Genomic DNA, 21,543 nt, shown 5'->3' with positions numbered 1-21,543 from the left:
AAATAAATAAATAATTTAAAAAAAGCGCTTTTAAACCAATAAGAGAAAAACTAATACCCAGAGAAAGAAGGGCAGAAAGAATTAAAGGAATGAACAGATAATTCACAGAAGAGATCAAATGCAGATAAATGTATAAAACATTCAACTTTACAATTAAATTCAAATTAAAATGACAAAGAGATAGCATTTTTGTGGCTATTCAATTGGCAAAGATTTGGTGAATTGAGACTGAAAACTCAAGTACATCTGACAAGAGTAAAGCATGTTACAACCTTTTTGGAAAGCAATTTGGTAATCTGAATTAAAGCTTAAAATAATCCAAAGTACAAATATATATTTTTGAAATACTCAAGAGATGTAGGCAAAAAGTATGTATAAAGATAACCATTATAATTTACACTGGCAAATGGAAGCCATGGCAATGCCCCAAATAAAGAAATATTTAGTTTGTGGTATAATCTTATGATAGAATGTTAGTGTAGCTATTTAAAATGTATTACTAAAGAACACCTAATGGTTTGAAAAAAAACCACTTATGATGTGATAACAATTGAAAGCATCAATATACAAAATTATACATAGCAAGATACCAATTTTATAAATCTATAAACCATACATGCATAGGAAAAAAAAAGGAGGAAAATACAATAAAAGGTTAACAATGGTTATATCTGGGGGAAAGAAATATGGATAACTTGCATTTCATTCTTTATGCTTTGAAGACTTTTTCAGATGTTTTACAGGGAACATATTGTTACTTTTATAAGGAGACAAAAAATTAAGGTTACTTTTAAAACTACAGTTAATGGATATTTTTGAAATATGCTGTCAAGTGATACAAGAAAACTTTCAGAAACAAAGCAAGAAAGCAATTTTTAAAAATCAATAGAACATCATTCTGTTGTTCTTATACATGAACAACAGAAGATACTTTTTATAACATGAACTTTTCTTCACACGTTCGATACCATTAAAAGACTTAAAATAAAGCTAGTAATACCTATTACATTTTCACTCAGAAATACAACCTATAAAAAACGCTTATCTAATCAATTACAGCAAAATGTGTAATTAGAAAGCTTACCTTTTTCACTTACACTCTCACTTTCAATCTCAACATCATCACAACTTGTATATTCGGGCGTGGAAGCCAATTCCTCCTCTGAACTGCTCAACGAAACCTGGCGCATTTTACCTCCTTTCTTTGATTTATGAGGCTTTGGTGGGGGAGGTCTCACTGACTCTGACTGGTCTGAACTGAGAGAATCATTCCTTAACATTGTTTCCATTTTTTCCCGTTTCGTTTTTCTTACAGCAGAGCTAGGATCTAAGTGGTGCTGTTTCCGTAGTGAGTCAGTACGCCTCAAGTCTGGTCTATCTATGGGTAGTGGACTCCTCCTGGGGGTAGGAGGACTATGGTTTGTGGTCCTTTGTGCATAAGAACTTGGTCCCTGAGCCTCTCGAGTTCTTTCCATTGAATAAGATCGCTGATTTTCCATGGCAGCTCTACGTTCAGATACAGATCTTTGCCTTGATGGTCGGTCCATCCTTAGCATAGAAATCCTGGAATCTTCCAGGTCAGCATTTGCCAAAGAAACATCACTATGCCTTCTCTCATGCCGTGCCCGGGACACTTCAGCATGGATCCGCATTTGTTCTTCATAGGGTTGTGGCTTTACTGGATAACGGGCCAAATTCGGATCACTTCGGTAGCGTGACTGGTACTCTTCTTCTCTCCTTTGTCTTTCGTATTCATCTCTGCTTTCCACATCCTCATCATCCACAATATATTCTTTGGAATGCCTATGACTTCTCCTGTTGGAGTCCCTATAACTTAAATGATCAGAGTCTTCATAAAACTGAGGTTCATGTTGAGATCGCCTATCAGCATAATCTGATGGAGATCTAGGCATTGCGCTATCCGAAGTAGCATACTGTGAATATTCCTCTCTTTCTTCCCTTTGGTCGTATCTTCTATTCTGATCTCTGGACACAGATGGGCTTCTTTTCCTAAGTAACCAAAGGAAAAGAACAATGAGAAGAGCAAAAATTTATCAATTTTACATTTAATTGATTTGCTGCCAGGTTGATGGATAACTAAGTAGTCCTTTTGCCTTTTTAAAATTTCATTTTAAAGGCATACCAAAACAATGGTTTTAGTAGTATTCATTATATTAAGTTCAAATAAGTACTTTGTTGTGGTTATTAAGTGCCTGCAACACTATATCTGGAATATGCTTATGCTCCAAAATTAGATAATATGATATTCCACTGCTATAAAATAGCCTTTATTCTAATTTCCTTGCTTGGCTTGCTACATACACTTCCACTATCCACCAACTATTATTCAGCAGCTTAGAAAAATATTTTCTTCCATCTTCTCTATATCTAACATGTTATGAAAGTTACCTGAAAATGTAATGAAGCCAAACTGATTTGGCTCAAGAGTTGAATACTTTCTTACTAAAACTAAGTGCTGGCTCTTAAAAATTGTTTTCATTCATCATCTGTCTAGTTCATTCCTAGTATTGGTCCACCTAAATTTTCATTTTATCATCATGTCTCCAACCTTTTTTTATTGATCTAACTTGAGATAAGCAATTTAAATAGATAAATAATAATGATCCATTCATTACAAAATCCTAGAAATCAGAAAACTACTATTTTATTCCATCTTCATTTAGATTAAGGCCAGCTTGCTGATATTATTCTACTAAGTCTCTATATCTGACCCCTCATATTTCCTTATAGTCTCAGAAGAAGAAACTGCTTATTACCGTCTCAACTTACCCTTCTAACACTGGTAAAACCTAGTGAACCTTGCAATCACACATAATACCCTGTTAACAAAATATTCACACCAACTTTTTCTCTGGAATAAACTCAGATAATATCAACTATTAGTCATGAAAAGCAATAGGATTAGAATCCTGAAGATAACAGAAAAGGTTTAGAAAACTATTATGGGGATTTTGCCAGGACATGAACAGCAGATAATGAGAGAGTGAAGTCAGTTGAAGTTAAAGATGACTAAGATTGAACAGTTCAGTTGTGAATTTCTTAGTCAATGGTTTATTAGCCCAAAAGCAAGAACAGAGAAAGGACAGAGTAGAATGACCCAACCTGGAAAAATCAGCACTCTTCTCTAATATCTCCCCTGGGTCACAGAATCTTTTTCCCTCATATTTGGAATACAGTCTGTCAATCTATCAATTAGGTTCACTAACAAAAACAGAAGTTATTCTAGGTTTTCCAGGTAGGAAGGGTTTTAATTCAGGAACCAGAAGCTACACAACAGTTGAATGGGCTACAGGAATAAAGGCCAGGAAAGTTAATGCTGATGATCTTAGCCTGAAGATGCAAAGACAAGGGTTCTCAAAATGGACATTAGAAAGCTGCTGTGAATGTCAAGAGTCTATGGACATATGCCAGCAATTATCTCAACCACCTAAAGCATCAGGGTGGCCAATTAGCAGGAGTTTGCCCAGGAGCCACTAAGACTTTTATATCTGCCCATCTGCTAGCCAACAACTAACACGTGACAATAATGGCTTCTGTATATCCTCCACCTTTCAAATCTCATGTAAGTACAAAGCCAGGATAAACTCAAACCTGGAACTATAAAGGAATAACTACTGTAGAAAGTGAAAAAATTAGTCTATCCCTTAAATGTTTCATAATTAAGAAAGTGGATGTGACATTTTTTAGCATTTACATTTATATATAAAAATTTAGACTTAATTACAAATCTTTTAGATTACAATTGTTAAATAAAACCATAGATTCCTACAGTTTAAAATTTACAATCAAAACAAAACATTCAAAAAAATTTACAGTAAGCAGCACCCTATGTTTGTGTATATATGTGTGTGCACACTGTGCATCATTCATTTTACTTTTGTCATTACTTTTATACATTTGACTAAAAAAAAACACTCTAGCATGATAGTAGTCCAGGTTATGTGTAGCAGAACTCCGGGAGGCACAATTCAGATTTAAGGAATCTACAGTTCTTAGTCATACTTTTGTAATTAGCCAGTTATTTCAAACTATATAACCATTAAATCCTTAGGAGTTTGTGCTTTAAATTGAGAGACATACATTTTACATGTTAACTCATATGTTACTTTAATAAACATATATTAGGTAAGAAATAAATGCCACACACTATCATATAAATTAGGAATACAGAAATGATTAAGATACATTCCTTGTTCTTAAGAGGGTGAATGATTCTAAAACCATCTTCCATTTCGTAGGTAGTATGATTTTATTGATACCACAAATTCATCAAGTTAATAAGCCTACATGAAAGCTTAAAGCATTAAGGATTTCCCATAATATATTTAATGCAAACTGAGTATTATAGAAGCACAAAAAAAAAAGGAACACTTCATTCCTATCTTAAAGAATTAACATGAATTTTGAAAGTAGAGTATAAAGTGAATACAGTATATTTTATCTTACTGAAAAATAAGAATATTTATTTCCTATTGAGGACTTCAGTTCCAAGAGTAAGGTTATTAGTAATTAGCTCCTAGCAAGCCATCTAGGTATTTTTTAAAAATCATACCTTAGGAAAATTGAATTCATTGTTAAATCCAGCAATCACATTGTTCTAGAGATTATGAAATTTGCCAGAAATATGTGAATCATACTGTAGATGTCGATTTGTACTCGATTTAAGATTATAACCACTATGAAAATAGAACAGTGGTTATAATCGGAAATTGGGATGACTATTGTCACTATTAAAAGACTTAGGTTTTCAAAATACACTTTAAGGTATAGTACTTTATAGTACTTTTCTTATATAGTACTTATAGTACTATATAAGAAACAAGGCACAATTTCATTCTAACAATATATGTATCAACCAATGAAGAACCTGCAATCATTTCTAAATAATAAATATTCTATCAAACAATTTTTACCAACTATATTATGAATTACTTCATATATACTGTCCTTTAAATTTTAAACTTCTATATTTCATGATACTATATTCCTTTCAGGAACTAAATAAAATCAATGTAAATTCAAGTAATGTGTTTCTAGTCTATATCTTTGCTACTGGCCTTTATAAACAAGACTTAGCATTTATTATCATCAGGTGGAAAACATTTAATAGATGATAAAACAATATCATTGATAATTTATACATTTCTCTAAATAACCATAAGGCATTTAGCAGTATTTAATTCATCTATTATAATACAAAGGAAAAGGAACAATTCATCTAGGATTTTACATTTCACTTAATCCTTCAAAGACCCTGAGAAATTAAGAGGCAGAATCCAAAATTATGCCTTTCTTTAGTATAAAATGTGTCTGTGGCATCATATAGTGCCTTAATCTTTACTCCTATGCATTTTATTAATCCCTATTTCTGTTATAACAGTATCAGTATATATTTATATTCACTTTATATTTATCTAATATCGATTCACTTCTCTTTACTGCCACCTGCATTGTTAGAATTGTTTTCTCTTTCACCATAGTATTCTCTCCTTAATTAGAAACAGTTTATGGAAAACCACATTTTAAACATCCTAAATCTACTGTAATAAGTATCATTTCTATTCCTTGCTTACAATTGTTTGTCATGTGGACTATTCAATCTATTTCTAAATATTCTAGCTTGTATAACACATCTGATGCTCCATTATAAATGTTATTCTAACTATGCAAAATAGTATGTGTAGGAAATCCTACAAATTAGACTCCTTAAATTCCATGTCCAAAAAGCATACTAACTGATGGGAAAATTCCAATGAAGCTTCTTTCCCAATTAAAATCACTTCCAGATTTCCCAAAGGCATCCAGGGTTTACATGCCATAAATTAATTCATGTTTTTACCATAACTTCCATTTTAATATTTACAGCCTTTACCATCTTAAGTGATTTGTGTTACTAATACCACCTATAATACTGACCATATTGATAAAATAATCATCAAATCTCTGAAAATATAGTCTAATGAACATTTGAAAACATTTATAAACATTGAAAAATTACACGGAAACCTACATTGTAATATTTACATATTTTAACTCAACTGAAGAAATATGCAATTTTTAAAAATTATAACACTGGACATACAGTGCAGAATTTGAAGATTACTAATTTTGTAAATTCAAATTTTACATTAAATTAAGTACTACCTATATGAAAATTTTGTGACTCATAAGCATTAATAGTAGAGATTATTAAAAAATTGTTACTTTATAAATAAAAGATGTAAATCACACTTGAAAATCAATAACCTGAAAAAATACCTACTTGTTTTAAAAAATCTGTATAAAGCACGGATATTGCTAAATAAACTAATATAATACTTCATGAATACAATTACACAATGCTAACTAACCATACAGTTTAAATATAACATTTCAACCAAATTCTAAAATTTTAAGCTGTTAAAACACATTAAATCAAGGATTTAACAGAAGTATATGATCCTGTAAAACATGAAAACAAAGGCCCATTTCTATAATTCCTACAAAAAGCTTTTAATAAATCAATTTCTATTTATAAAAAATCAAAATATATAAATTTTACATATCACAATTAATATCTAATCTATTTTTATTGTTTTACCTTTGTTCAACCAATGCACATCTGTCGAGCATGAAGCATCATGTTGACAAAAATACATCAACAGTGTGCCAGGCAGTGCTTTCATTTAATCCTTCTAGCCCTGGCAAAATCATAGGAGCCATCCTTAATCAGATGATTTGAAAGTCTCTACTTGCTTACAATTGTTTTATTTCAAAACTCAGTTACTAAAAAATTACACAAAAACAACACTCATTCAAGGATGGAGTCATAGAATCCTCTAGTGATGGGCCTGTTAAGAAAAAGGTTATTCTTTAATGCTGTTACTATGTGGCTGTATATAGCTCCAGATCAAGTAAGAATGTACCCTGTAAGGAGGATTATGGTACTTAGCTGATTAGTGCCTCACAATACTGAACACCAAATGCAAGCTACATCCAAGGCATTTCTGGGCACTATGCTTGAAACTGATGGATTCAGAAATTTATAAATCACCCTCTCCTATATGAATTGCAGTACTTCTAAAATAACAAGTCTATGTGCTTGTTATTGATAATTGTGCTGCTTTAGCTTTCACCATAAAATGTACAGTAACAGTTTAACAGGCCTATTCAGTAACTTCTTTTCAATTATTCAAAAACAAATTTCTTAATCTTAGTAAAGAGGCAACGTTTCCCCAAAGGTTCAAGAAGCAGCAGTTTTGTAGAAATTTAATAAAAGTAATGTGCTCCATTAACTAAGAAGTTGGTTAGACACTAAGTTTAAATCAAATTTTGCTCATTTTAATTTGTCAATTAACATCTCAATGCTCATTCAGTGATTTAAAAAAAAATTAAAAAGAGAATAAGGCCACACAAATTCCTTCCTAGCAAAAGTCAGTTATCTGGATATTAATATTACAACTCTGAAAGTTATATTTAAATGATTGCAAATAAATTTTATATAAAACTGAGAAAGGCCAGTGTACATGAGTAGAAAAAAAGATTAAAAAGGGCTGTGCTGTTTTTAGATCTCATAAACAGCAAGTTAAATAGGGTCTAGGAATATATGGTAGCAACGCATTAAACTAATTTGTATAGTATTTGCACCTCACTCTATAATTTAATTTTAGATTAAATGTAGGTCTTGAAAAGAGGGGGGGGGGGGGAATGTGGAATAGAGAATGTGAATTTTTTGAAATGTGGATAGAGAATGTATTTTTACCTCTCAGATTTCCTAATAAAGACTGGCAGATATTATTCAAAGAGAAATGTAATAAAATTTCAAAATAATTCATTTTCATAGGAATGTAAAACCAATAATAAATTTCAACCATACAGACCCCACAGTTCATATTAAACTGAAAAAAAAAAATCCATTTGCCCACAGCTTATTTTTATTCTTAAGCCAAGAAAATTTCAGAAACACTGCAGTTAATAGCAATCCTTCTTCCTCTTTACTTTTCCTTCCATTCACTTTACCACCTCAGTGAGTTCTCTTGGTGATGTTCCTCTAACTGTAATGCACACTCTGGTGCCAATGCCCTTCTCTATCAATCGTCTTGTTTCTAGCTTCTCTTATTCATCTACCCCAGACTTTCATTTGTATCACCTTTAATACCACTACTGTTTTCCCTTCACTCTCTACTGATCTTTCTAGGGCTCCAATTTCCTTCTCCTTTTCTCTTTAGAATGTTTATTCTCCTTTCAGGACTAGTTTCCCCATTTTTAACTCTTTACTCTTAACATGTTTTCTTTTGTTTATTGCTTTTGGAACTACTTCCCATGCATTCAAATTTTTGAGGACCCAAATTAGGATCTAAGAGGTTTTCATGAGAATAATTATTACAATTATATTATCCAGTTAAGATTACAATTGGATCCTAAAGTACAAAAGAACAAAAAGATTCTATGAATCAGACGCTAAATTAATTTTTATTTTATTTTATTCATGACAGTATTTTCAACTTGTGTTTAAAAGATGAAGGTTCTTAAACATTCAAATCTCTAGAAAATGCTGCACAATTGATGATCCCTTCAGGAGATCAATAATGAGTAGTGAGATTGAATCAGCAACAAAAAAATCTTCAAACAAAAAAATAAAGCTCAAGACCAGGTGAATTCACACAGGAAATCTACTAAACATTCAAAGAAGATCTGGTACCAATACTACTGAAACCATCAAAAGATTAAGAAGGAGGGGGCCAGGCGCGGTGGCTCGAACCTGTAATCCCAGCACTTTGGGAGGCCGAGACGGGTGGATCACGAGGTCAGGAGATCGAGACCATCCTGGCCTACACGGTGAAACCCCGTCTCTATTAAAAAATACAAAAAAAACTAGCCGGGCGAGATGGCGGGCGCCTGTAGTCCCAGCTACTCTGGAGGCTGAGGCAGGAGAATGGCGTAAACCCGGGAGGCGGAGCTTGCAGTGAGCCGGGATCGCACCACTGCACTTCAGCCTGGGCGACAGAGCGAGACTCCGTCTCAAAAAAAAAAAAAAAAAAGAAAAGAAAAGATTAAGAAGGAGGGAATCCTACCTGACTCATGCTATGAAGCCAGTGTCACCCTGATACCAGAGCCAGGAAAGGACACAAGAAAAAGAGAGAGATACAGATCAATATCTCCGATGAACTGAGATGCAAAAATCCTCAACAAATACTAGCAAACCAAACCCAACAGCATATCAAAAAGATAACTCACCACAATCAAGTAGGTTCCATTCCAGGCATGAAAGGATGATTCAACATATACAAGTCAATAAGTGGGATTCACCACACATAAAATACCTAGGAATATACTTAACCAAGGAGGTTGCATTAGTCTGTTCTCACACTGCTAGAAATAAATACCCAAGACTGGGTAATTTAAAAAGGAAAGAGGCTTAATTGACTCACAGTTCTCCATGGCTGGGGAAGCCTCAGGAAACTTACAATCATGGCAGAAGGAGAAGAAAAGACACGTCTTACATGGCAGCATGCAAGAGTGAGTGTGTGTCAGTACAGGAAAAACTACCTTTTATAAAACCATCAGATATCGTGAGAATTCACTCACTACCGAGAGAACAGCATAGGAGAAACCACCCCCATAAATCCAATCACGTCCCAACAGGTCTCTCCCTAAACATCAGGGGATTATAATTCAAGATGAGATTTTGCGGCGGACACAAAGGTTAACCATATTAGAGGTGAAAGATCTCCACAAGTAGAACTACAAAACTTTGATGAAAGAAATCACAGATGACACAAACAAATGGATAAACATCCCATGCTCATGGATTGGAAGAATCAATATCATTAAAATGATCATACTGCTCAAAGCAATCGACAGACTCAACACAAGTCCTACTAAAATATCAGCATCATTTTTTCACAGAGTTAAAAAAAATCCTTAAGTTCATATAGAACCAAAAACAGAGCCCCGAATAGACAAAGGAATTCTAAGCAAAATGAACAAAGCTGGAGGCATCACATTACCTGACTTCAAATTAAACTATAAGGCTACAGTAAATAAAACAGAATGGTATTTGTATAAAAGTAGACATATAGACCAATGGAACAGAACAGATAACTTAGAAATAACAGCCAAATACCTATAACCAACAAAACGTTTATACACCTAGCAGCAGCGTAAACAGACAATCCACAAAGTGGGAGAAAATCTTTACAATCTATACATCTGACAAATGACTAATATCCAGAATCTACAAGGAACTCAAACAAACAATCAAGAAAAAAATAATCCCATCAAAAAGTGGGCTAAGGACATGAATAAACAATTCTCAAAAAAAGATATACAAATGGCCAACAGACATATGAAAAAATACTCAACATCACTAATAATCAGGGAAATGCAAATCAAACCCACTATGTGAAACCACCTTACTCCTGCAAGAATGGCCATAATCAAAATGTCAAAAAATAATAAATGTTGGTGTAGATTCAGTGAAAAGAGAACACTTTTACACTACTGGTGGGAATGTAAACTAGTACAACCACTATGGAAAACATGAGATTCCTTAAAGAACTAAAAGTAGAACGATCATTTGATCCAGCAGTGTCACTACTGGGTATCTACTAAAGGGAAAAGAAGTCATTATACGAAAAAGGTACTTGCACATGCATGTTTATAGCAGCATAATTCACAATTACAAAAATATGGAACCAGTCAAATGCCCATCCATCAACGAGTGGATAAAGAAACTGATATGCATATGTGTGTGTGTGTGTGTGTATACCCATTTCTATAATTCCTACAAAAAGCTTTTAATAAACCAATTTCTATTTATAAAAGCACAAAATATATAAACAAAACAAAATATATAAATATATAAACAAATGTTTTGCATATATATATATACAGTCCACACACAATGGAATACTACTAAGCCACAAAAAGGAATGTAATAATGGCATTCACAGCAACCTGGATAGGAATGGAGACTATCATTCTAAATGAAGTAACTTAGGAATGGAAAACCAAACATCGTATATTCTCATTCATAAGTGTGAGCTAAGCTATGAGGATGAAAGGCATAAGGATGATGGACTTTGGGGACTCAGGGGAAAGGGTGGGAAGGGGTGAGGAATGAAAGGCTACAAATTGGGTTCAGTGTATACTGCTCGGGTGATGGGTGCACCAAAATCTCACAAATCACCACTAAAGAACTTACTCATGTAACCAAATACCACCTGTTCCCCAAAACCTATGGAAACAAAATTTAAAAAAATCAGACCACCCTACTTCTTCAAAAGGTGTTTTTTTTTTTTTTTAAAAAAAGGGTTGGATTAAAAAAAAAAAAAAACCATACACTGGGGAAGGAATACCTTGTTCAATAAATGGTGCTTGGAAAATTGGATAGCCACATTCAGAATAACGAAACTGGATCCCTATCTCTCTCCATTGTCAAAAATTAACTCCAGAGGGATTAAAGACTTAAATATACGATCTAAAACCATAAAATTCTAGAAGAAAACTTAGGAAAACTCTTCCAGACATTGACTTGGCAAATAATTTATGACTAATATCCCAAAAGCAAATGCAACAGAAGCAAAAATAAATAAGACTTAATTAAACTAAAAAGCTTCTGCACAGCAAAAGAAATAATCAACAGAGCAGACAGACAACCTAGAGAACAGGAGAAAATATTCACAAACTGTATATGCAACAAAGGACGAATATCTAGATTGTACAAAGAAGTCAAACAAATCAGCAAAAAACCCCAAATAATCCCACTAAAAGTAGACAAAAAACATGAATAGACATTTCTCAAAAGAAGATATAGAAGTTGCCAACAAACATGAAAAAATTATTAACATCTCTAACCACAAGGAAAATGCAAATTAAAATCACAGTGAGTACCATATTACCCTAGTCAAGAATGGCCATTATTAAAAAGTCAGAAAACAATAGATGTTGGCACAAGTGTGCTGAAAATTGAACACTTATACACCACTGATGGAACTGTAAATTAGTACAGCCTCTGTGGAAAACAGTATAGACATTTCTCAAAGAACTAAAACTAGATCTACCATTCAATTCACCAAACCCATTACTGAGAGTATCCATCCAAAGAAAAAGAAGTCATTATATTAAAAAGACACCTGCACACGTTTATCACGGTACAATTTATGATGGCAAAGATGAGGAATCAACCTAAGTGCCCATCATCTGATGAGTGGATAAATAAAATGTGGTACATACATACCATGGAATACTACTCAGCAATAAAAAATAATGAAATCATCTCCTTTGCAGCAACTTGGAAGGAACTGGAGGCCATTATCCTACATGAAGTAACTCAGGAATGGAAAACCAAATATTGTATGTTATTACTCATAAGTGGGAGCTAAGCCATGGGTATAAAAGGTACACGGAGTATATAATGGACATTGGAGACTCAGAATTGGGGAAAGTGAGATGGGAGTGAGAGACAAAACATCACCTACTGGGTACAATATACAATATATAGGGGACAGGTATACTAAAAGCTCAGGCTTCACTATTACACAATTCATCCATGTAACCAAAAACCACTTGTACCCCTAAAACTATAGAAATAAAAAAATTTAATCTTTTTTAAATAATTCTGCTCTTGAAGTAAATCTATCTTCAATAAAGCTCTCTTATCTTCTTTCCAGTTTCTTTCGCAATACTCCTATAGAAATTTCCTCTGCCAGTGATGCATTAGAGCCAGCAAAAAACCAAAAGAAAGAAAGAAACAAAAGAGTGTGGTGCTTGCTGGAGCTAGGCCCCAAATAAGATGAAGAAGCAGATGCAACCAAAGACGCTGGTGAGGCTGAGCTTTGTGAAAGAAGGTTGTTAAATTTCAACAAGTGTTTGTATGTGATCTGATCATATTTTAAACATGGTGTTCTTTATTAAACACCACATTAAAAGAGGGATATCAACTAAGAGGCATGTCTGAGACCACGAGAATGATGAGTCACCAGATTAGACAACACAGTTAGAATTTTCTTTTAAATGTGGACATGTTTTTAACATAAATTCCTCCAAATTATGTGTTTTAAAACTTTTATAGAAAAGTTTCTTTAGCAATTTTAAAAGTAACTGATAGAAAATAATTTCACACTGTGAAATTACTTGTTTAGCCTTTAATTTATATCTATTCTCTAAAAACATGTTAGATTACAAGCTAAAAGTAGGTGACTTTTAGGGTTACTATGTCTTCTGAATGAAGAAAATAGGAAATGTACGCTGGAAGCAACTGTAATGAATATTTGTTATTGGCTTTCTGTTATCTATTTATCTTTATTCTTGAAACAGAAAGAATGTTTCCTCCCTTCTAAGCTTTGTGGTTTTGATTGAACTGGCCTCAACTGTTTCAGGGTTGAGCCATGATTAGCAGAGCTAATGAGAATGTACCATTCCTGTTCAAAATGACTAGCACAATGACCTAAGCTGGTCCAACCACAGTGCCTCTTAAGGACATTGGTCTGAGGGTACTGAGCCATAGACTTATTGTTTCACGATTTAGGGTTCATGTAACTCTCACAGTTACTAGAAGACAATTTAAGGGTATAAGTCAGAGAGCCTTCCCCAAATGGAGTCAATATCCACATAGTGACAATTAAAAATAGAAATAAAGAAATTAGGTTCTAAGTCGCTTTACTGGAGATTCAGGATCAATCCCCACCTGAATCAACTCATGTACTTCTGAAGTTTCAATGAGGTAAACAAATTATCTTTAAGTTTAAAGCCAGCTTCATTTGGGGTTTCTATTACTTGAACCTAAACTTTTCTTTGTTGACACAGAATCTGTGACATAGACAGACCCCAAAATCTGTATGTTGCTTTCTCATCAGCTGTCATGATGCTTCCGAGCTCTGTTTCTATGAAAATTGTTTTTTTTTTTCCTTTCTGAAATATAGGCACTTTGGCACCTTTATATATGCTGTAGTCATATGGTTTCTTTAAAGTATTTCCAGTTTTACAGTAAAAATAGTCACTTAATGAGATGAAAATCTTTCCTGAGATTAAAAATCAAAAGATTGTATATTTAATATTGAATTTTACATGATAATTCTGACATTGGGCTTATTCTATTTAAGGCTAGAAAGAGATAACAACAAACCACATGCAACATGTTTCAAGTGACAGCAACAAGCTGCCTTTTTAAAGTAATTCTCAGTAAACTATCCCTCGGCCAACTGCTCACCTAATTCAGAAACAGAAAAAAGAGGTAGATGACACATGAAATATTACCTCCATTACTGACAAAACAGAAATTGCAAAACTGGTCTCCATGTAAAAAGTGGGATTCCTAATACAAAAACTCAGAATCATACAGACACACCCATCCAGGCACAGACTACATTGGTCTGAGACTATTTTACAGCCTGTTTCTATAAAACTTGTGGCAGGCAACAGGAGAGAATGTACGTTCTCTGTGAGCATCTTGTTCCCAAGAGAAAGAGGAAAAACAAAGAAATTGCTACTTAGGCTCACTTCCTTATCCCAAGGGGCAGAACAGAAGAGGCAGTAGGAGGAAGCCAGGAATATTATTTTAAAGTAGCTCCATCCATTAGGGAGGGAATATATGAGAAAAAAGGAGGATACCCTATCTACCAAAACATTTTAAGTCTAGAATTGTGTTCGGTTAAAGCAGCTCTAGTGCACCCAGAACTTCATGATTTAGGGTTCAAATAATACTTTTCTTAAACTGAAAGTTGATAAGATAGCAGTAAGAATTAATGGCTTTATAAAATCCATAAAAGGACCAAAGGCAAAGAGAATGTGGCAAATATAGTTGGTTGCCTACTGAATATCTAATCTCTCTACTTTCTTACAAATAGAATCCAAATTTTATTCTGGGCAGCAGTGTGCCTGGTCTAACAAATTTCTTTTCTGGGTTTTCTCGTGGCGGTGATTCAGGCCAATAAGATTTAGATAGAAGTTTATTAGGTACAGTTTCTACAAAGCTACGTATTCTTAGTGAAAAGACATAAGCCCAATAGGCTGATACATTTCATACTTTATTCCTCCAACTTCTTAACTGTAATGTGGTCCTACTACCTATAACACAATAGCCCTCTTTTAATCTTGAGTTTTAAAGCCACACATTGTAGTAGCAGCGCATTAAGCAAGAGAAACATAGGTCTCTGTTAACTTCCTTGAGCAGTAGTATCATCCTTGAGCTGTCTACCTCCAGACTTCTTTTTACATGAGAAAAACATAAACTTCTTTATTTAAGCATGTGGTTATGAGATCTATGTTACATATAGTTAAACATAATGTCAACTAAAGCCGACTCGTCTCAACTGAGAACTCTCTAAGACATCTAGCTCATTAGTAAATAAACAACAAACTTGTTATAAACAAGTAAATAAAAGGCTACAATAGATACAAATGGTCTAGGAACAAAAATATATGCAGGTTGTCTGATGACATACAAGCCAAGGAGAGAGTGACTTCAAATAAGAGATAGAACAGTACAACATACGTCATAATTCCTTAATCAGTGGCTGCTGGAGCCAAGAGTCTATCATGAGCATCTCCTCCCAATTCTGTGTTCTGTGATGTCACACCGGTAGCTTAAACTCAGCCATGGATACTGACACCATGGAAATACGCTAATGCTGTAAATCAGGTCTTTTTTCTTTGGTGAGCTTGTTGTCAAGTATTTACTAGCACATCACTGCTTACACACCCCTGTACAGTTAGGCAAGAGTCTAGAAAAAAATGTGCAACGGGTAGCCAAACTGCTAATGCTGTTCATCCAGAGACTTTATTAAAGAATACCTAACGTAGGGTCTGACTCAGTCACTGTTTGAGAAAACAAGACAGTAGGAGAGAAAGAAAGAACTCGTTCTTGGCATTATAACTATAGAGTTAATTTTACTTTCCAAAAGAACTAAATGTAAAAAAAACCAAACACCTTTGGTTTTAATTTAAAGACACCCAAAAATCAATACAATTCTTTGAATATGCCATTCTACCCCAATCCTACAGTCTTTTGAGTTGCACGTTGTGACAGAGTTTAAGTGTGTTTATGAAATCAGAACATGTCAGAGCATTAAAAAAACCTTTGTAAATATGGTTTCCAAAGATCTAATGGCTAATGTAATGACAGTAAGCAGGAAGAGTGTCAGATTGCATTTAAAGTAGTAGATAATATGGAAAATAAAAAACCTGAAAGTAGTTACCACTAGATGGCACTAGAATATATAACTGAATGTACACATTTGTATCCACAAAAAAACAAAATTATACTAGATTTTTATATTATACAAAATCCCTTTGACTTTATTTATTTATTTATTTATTTATTTATTTATTTAGACAGAGTCTTGCTCTGTCGCTCAGGCTGGAGTGCAGTGGTGCAATCTCAGCTCACTGCAACCTCTGCCTCCCAGGTTCAAGCAATGCCTCAGCCTCCCAAGTAGCTGGGATTACAGGCGCTCTCCACCGCTTATTTTTAGTACAGATGGGGTTTCACCATGTTGGCCAGGCTGGTCTTGAACTCTTGACCTCAGGTGATCCATCCACCTCAGCCTCCCAAAGTGCTGGGATTACAGGCATGAGCCACCGCGCCTGGCCCTTTTACATTATTTTCTTTTGGAATTATTTATATCATACTTCTTTGCACAAAGAATTTGAAATGGCACAAAAATAAGATGCAGGAAATAGTTAAGTAGAAATTGAAATTGGGATCAAAATCAGAAGTGGCAGCAGAGACCATAAATGAAAGTTGGGTAAAAATTGAAAAAGGCTTATAAAACATGACAAGCATTCTGAACTTTTATCCTGTAGACAAAAGGGATATCATCAGATGTTTTGTATTAGCAGATATTCTGGTTGTAATCCTATGGTTAAACCTGAGGACCAGGAACAAATCTAGTGTCATAAAGATCTATTGGATTATTCCAATAATCCAAGCAGGAAACCATGAGGTCCTGAATTAAAACAGTGGAAGAGAATGAAACAAAATATATTTAGGAGGTTAATTCTGTGGAACCTTAGATGCAGGAAGTAAGAAAAAATAAACATTGACTAAGTTTTTATTTTCTTGAGGGGCAAAATGAATAAGATTTGGAATAGAGGAAAAAGAAAGTTTGTAGAAAAAATATGTTCTATTGACCAATAAATATATTTAATAAACAACATTGAACAGAAAGAATTTGACAGTGTTTCCCATCACTAATAAAAGTCTACATGGCAGATTCTATTTCTATAATGGGTATGAAGACTTGAAGACATTATGCCATTAGTTAATGTGTGTGATAAAGAATGTTATAATTTTTTTTTATTATTGCAGTGGTGTAGTGGTTGGTGGTGGTGTGGTGGTGGTGGTGTGTGTGCGTGTTGCGTGGTAAGGTGCGTTTAGCTGGTCGGGCTGCGGTGGCTCAAGGGCCTGTAATCCCAGCACTTTTTTTGGACCCACCGCAGTCAGACGGGGCCGGAATCACGAGGTCAGAGATCGGACCTATCCTGGCATAACATGGTGAAAACCCCGTCTCTACTAAAAAATACAAAAAACTAGCCGCGGCGAAATGGCAAGCACCTGTTAGTCCAGCTACTTCAGGAGGGCTGAGGGCAGTCGAGAATGGCGTAAACCCCGGGAGGCCGGAGCTTGCAAGCTGAGTGAGATCCGGTCACTGCACTCCAGCCCTGGGCGACAGAGCGAGGCTCTGTCTTCAAAAAAAATAAAAAAAAAAAAATAAAAAAAAAAAGAGTGGTTTAGCCTAAACTTAGCACTGAGTTATGGGCACTTTACATGTATCCACTAATTCATTTTTCAAAATAATCCTGTGAAGTACTATTATTATCATCCCCATTTTTCAGATGTGTAAACTGAGCCCAAAGTTATTTACTTTGCCTAAAATCACACAACTGGTAAATAGTAGAAAAGGAATTTAAAACTAGTGAAAACAAAAAAAAAAAGCTGTCCTTATTGCTATCAGCTGTTAGCTGACATAGTTGCTACCAGTTGGGCTCTGATTCCCCCCAGTACACATAAACAATTTCACAGAATATCAACATCAGCCAAAGGCTCACTGTAACTGTTGTAGAACAAAGGAAAAACAGTACTATTCCATCATCCTGCCTGAACAGAGATAAAGGCAAAGATGCCATGCAACCAAAAATAACCAAACATGTCCCTCCCCTAACTGCCACAAGTGACTATTACTTCTTCTCCAGTACAAACTCTACCACTGTTCTGTTTGTCCCATCTCCAATATTAAAATTAAGACCCTCAAACTGTCCCCACTCTCTAACAGCATCAAATTCAACAAAGACTCCATTTTTAAAATCCTCCCTCAAATCACCTAATACAAGTCCAACTTGTATAAGTGCCCCTTAACTCCTTCTTATTGAGATAACCCACAGTTTCATAAGGTTTGTGTCCTGCCTTGCTGTAGCCAACTTTTTTTTATTAGAAATGTGTTCCTTGTCAGGCGTGGTGGCTCATGCCTGTAACCACAGCACTTTGGGAGGCTGAGGAGGGCAGATCACCTGAGGTCAGGAGTTGGAGACCAGCCTGGCCAAAATGGTGAAACCCGGTCTCTACAAAAAATTAGCTGGGTGTGGTGGTGACACCTGTAGACCCAGCACTTTGGGAGGCCAAGATGGGCAGATCACTTGAGGTCAGGAGTTCGAGACCAGCTTGACCAACATGGTGAAACCCCATCTCTTACTAAAAATAAAAAAAATAGCCAGGCATGGTGGTGGGCACCTGTAATCCCAGCTACTCAGGAGGCTGAGGCAGGAGACTAGCTTGAACTCAGGAGGCAGAGATTGCAGTAAGCAGAGATCATGCCATTGCACTCCAGCCTGGGCGAAAGAGTGAAACTCCATCTCAAAAAAAAAAAAAAAAAAAGTGTTTCTGGTTGTCTTTGGCTGGTGGACATCAACAGTAGCTCTTCAGGCTCCCTCCAAGGCTTATGTTCTTAAACACAATGTGAACACTCCTCATACATGAAATGCACATATCAGGGAAACTGTCAATCTTAAAGCTAATTAAAGAGCTGGAAAATAATACAAAAGAGAAAATAAAAAATAACAAATCTGTCATAAAATAAGTACTTGCAGTTAAATAGTTATGATGAATTTTGGTATAAAATAAGTATTTGCAGTTAAATAATTAACATATATGCCAAATTAATAATGATAATGCTTATATTTATATTAGTTTTTTCTATGTCTTATTCCACAATAGGACTACATTTGTAGCTATTTACAGATCGTCACTCAACAAAATATAGGGAAACATGGTCACAAGTTCCTCATGAGTTATATCAAGTGAACATATTTAATAGGTTCAAATAAATGTTTTTGATATTCTATTAAGTGATAAAAGTTTTACAAAGAAAAAACTAAAATTTACATAAAACCATAACTTTTACTTAATTTGGATAATACTGTCTGAAAAACCACAAAAAAAATTAATCAAACTTGTTTAATCTTAACACATGGGAATTTACTCATGCTATTATCACTAATAATGACTACTAAACACATTCCCAATTCAAGAGGAGATTCTTTAAAAAGATACTGCACAGATTCATGACCTTTTAGAACTTAAATTAAAAAAACACACAAAATTTATAGTTCAGGAACCATAAAGGAGAAAAAAATCCAGAGAGTAAAGTCTATAATGTATTTTCTTTTTTTAATAATAAAACAGAAGCAGGGATAAGAATGTATTCACTTACGTTCATTCTGGGCTAGTCAAAAGAATCCAAGTTCAAGGAAAACTAAGATGATTTCTAGGTTTTCACCTTGTAGTTTTCATCATCACTAATGAGTTAAGACAATGTTTCAAATAAAAAATTTATAATACTAGAACCTTATCTAGTTAATCAATTTATGTCTATGTATCCAACCAAGACTGCTAAAAAATTAAAATGACTTCGTTGTTACAATCTCTGTGATCCCAACTGTTGAAAATTATCTCTAGCACTACCAAAGATGTCTAGTAAATGTTGGCTATATGATGAACAAAGAATGAATAAACAAATTAAGACAAAAACAAATTGTAACAGAACATTATTACGCATCATGGCCTTAAAATTATAATCTTCAGTATAAAAGTTATTAGAAAGACATAATACCAATGGTAATTATTATTTTGGTATATAAATTTTCAGTAGCAGGCATCTCCAGAAAGTGTTTTATACTGACTAAAGTAAGTAGCAGGCACCTCTGACCTTCCCAGTGAATCATTCCCGTCTCTTAACTTCATAGCCTAACTCTGATTATTAAAGTTCTTTGTTTTGCAGAAAAATGGAATTTTATTTTTTATTTAATTTTATTTTTTCACAGATTTTTCTAACATTAGAAGTACATGCTATCTTTGTCAAGGTTATTATCATAATTATTATTATCTCAGAGCATAGAAGCATAAGTAGAACAACTAATTTTGTAATTCCTCTCAATTACTACTTTGGCATTTATTATTGCATTTATGTATTCATTATTAGCTTTTTACCTTAACTATTAATCAAAGACTAACTCCTTACATTGTTTTATAATTAGTTATTTGCCTTAGGAAACTTAAAAGGTTAGTTCTGATGACAAAGAGTAACTGAATATAATTTATTTAAGCCAATTTTAAAATGGATTATAAACATTTATGTTAGATATTTCAAAATATTTGTATCAATAAGGAGAATAATAATAATTGTATTTTGTGAATATTTCAGAATATTAAAATTATTAAATTAAATGTGTTATTCCAATTTTTCAATTTCTGCTTATTACCTTGCCTTAATTTTTTAGTTGAACAATTTATAAAACCTTAAGAATTGCTGGACAATCTTAAAAATGATTTTGAAAATTTGATTTTCTGAAACTATAACTGGCTAGCCAATCTCCTTAATACTTCCTTTTAAAAACAGATTTAATTTTTATTAAACTGAAATTTTGAAGTTTAGTTTAAGTAAAAACTTATTTTAATCATAATTTCAAATTTTTATATTAAACATTTAGTAAGGATTATATCACATTTTAAAAAATGTATATGCAATAATTCTTTCTTTCTGTAACCTAAATGTATTTCCCGTTAATTGGTGTTGCTAAGTAAATGACACAGAACCTTATGACAAGATATTCATCCTATATGAACCTAGCTCTGCTATTCTAAATATTTTAACACCTGAAAATAAAAAAAAAAAAGTCATGAAAGTGTGAGATTAAGTTCAAAAAATGTGGTTATAAGATTGTGTAATTAGTAGTAAAAGCCAAAATACTTCCTACAATTACAGATTCACTTGTCATCTTGTTCAATAATATCCAATGTTAAGAGGTCTCTCCTTTGAATAGCATTAGTAAACATATTACCATGTCAGATTATACAAAGACAACATTAATCCAAAAGTTTATGAAAGCACAAATCTTTGACAGATGATGCATCTACTGACATTAGTACCTGTGCTTAGGTAAGTAGCAAAATTGGAGTCTCTGAAGAGAAATGACTGTTCACACATACTTTGTTATGCAAAGAAGTACCAAAATAAGTTTCCAAAAAGGGGGAAAAAATTAGGTTTT

General features: G+C 33.8%; 1 protein-coding gene across 17 annotated transcripts in view; it reads right to left on the bottom strand.

The window, feature by feature from the left end:
- RIMS2 (regulating synaptic membrane exocytosis 2) overlaps nucleotides 1-21,543 on the bottom strand; it is a 780,622-nt gene that overhangs the window by 382,839 nt on the left and 376,240 nt on the right. For all 17 annotated transcript variants that reach the window (XM_017885186.1, XM_017885169.1, XM_017885171.1 and 14 more), the window contains one exon: nucleotides 1,085-2,010. In XM_017885186.1, coding sequence (XP_017740675.1) covers nucleotides 1,085-2,010 — 926 coding nt within the window. The remainder of the gene's footprint in view (nucleotides 1-1,084; nucleotides 2,011-21,543) is intronic.

This window comes from Rhinopithecus bieti, unplaced genomic scaffold (assembly GCF_001698545.2).
Source record: "Rhinopithecus bieti isolate Rb0 unplaced genomic scaffold, ASM169854v2 scaffold_13352, whole genome shotgun sequence".
Taxonomy (NCBI): domain Eukaryota; kingdom Metazoa; phylum Chordata; class Mammalia; order Primates; family Cercopithecidae; genus Rhinopithecus; species Rhinopithecus bieti.
This window is presented reverse-complemented; position numbering and strand designations above follow the sequence as displayed.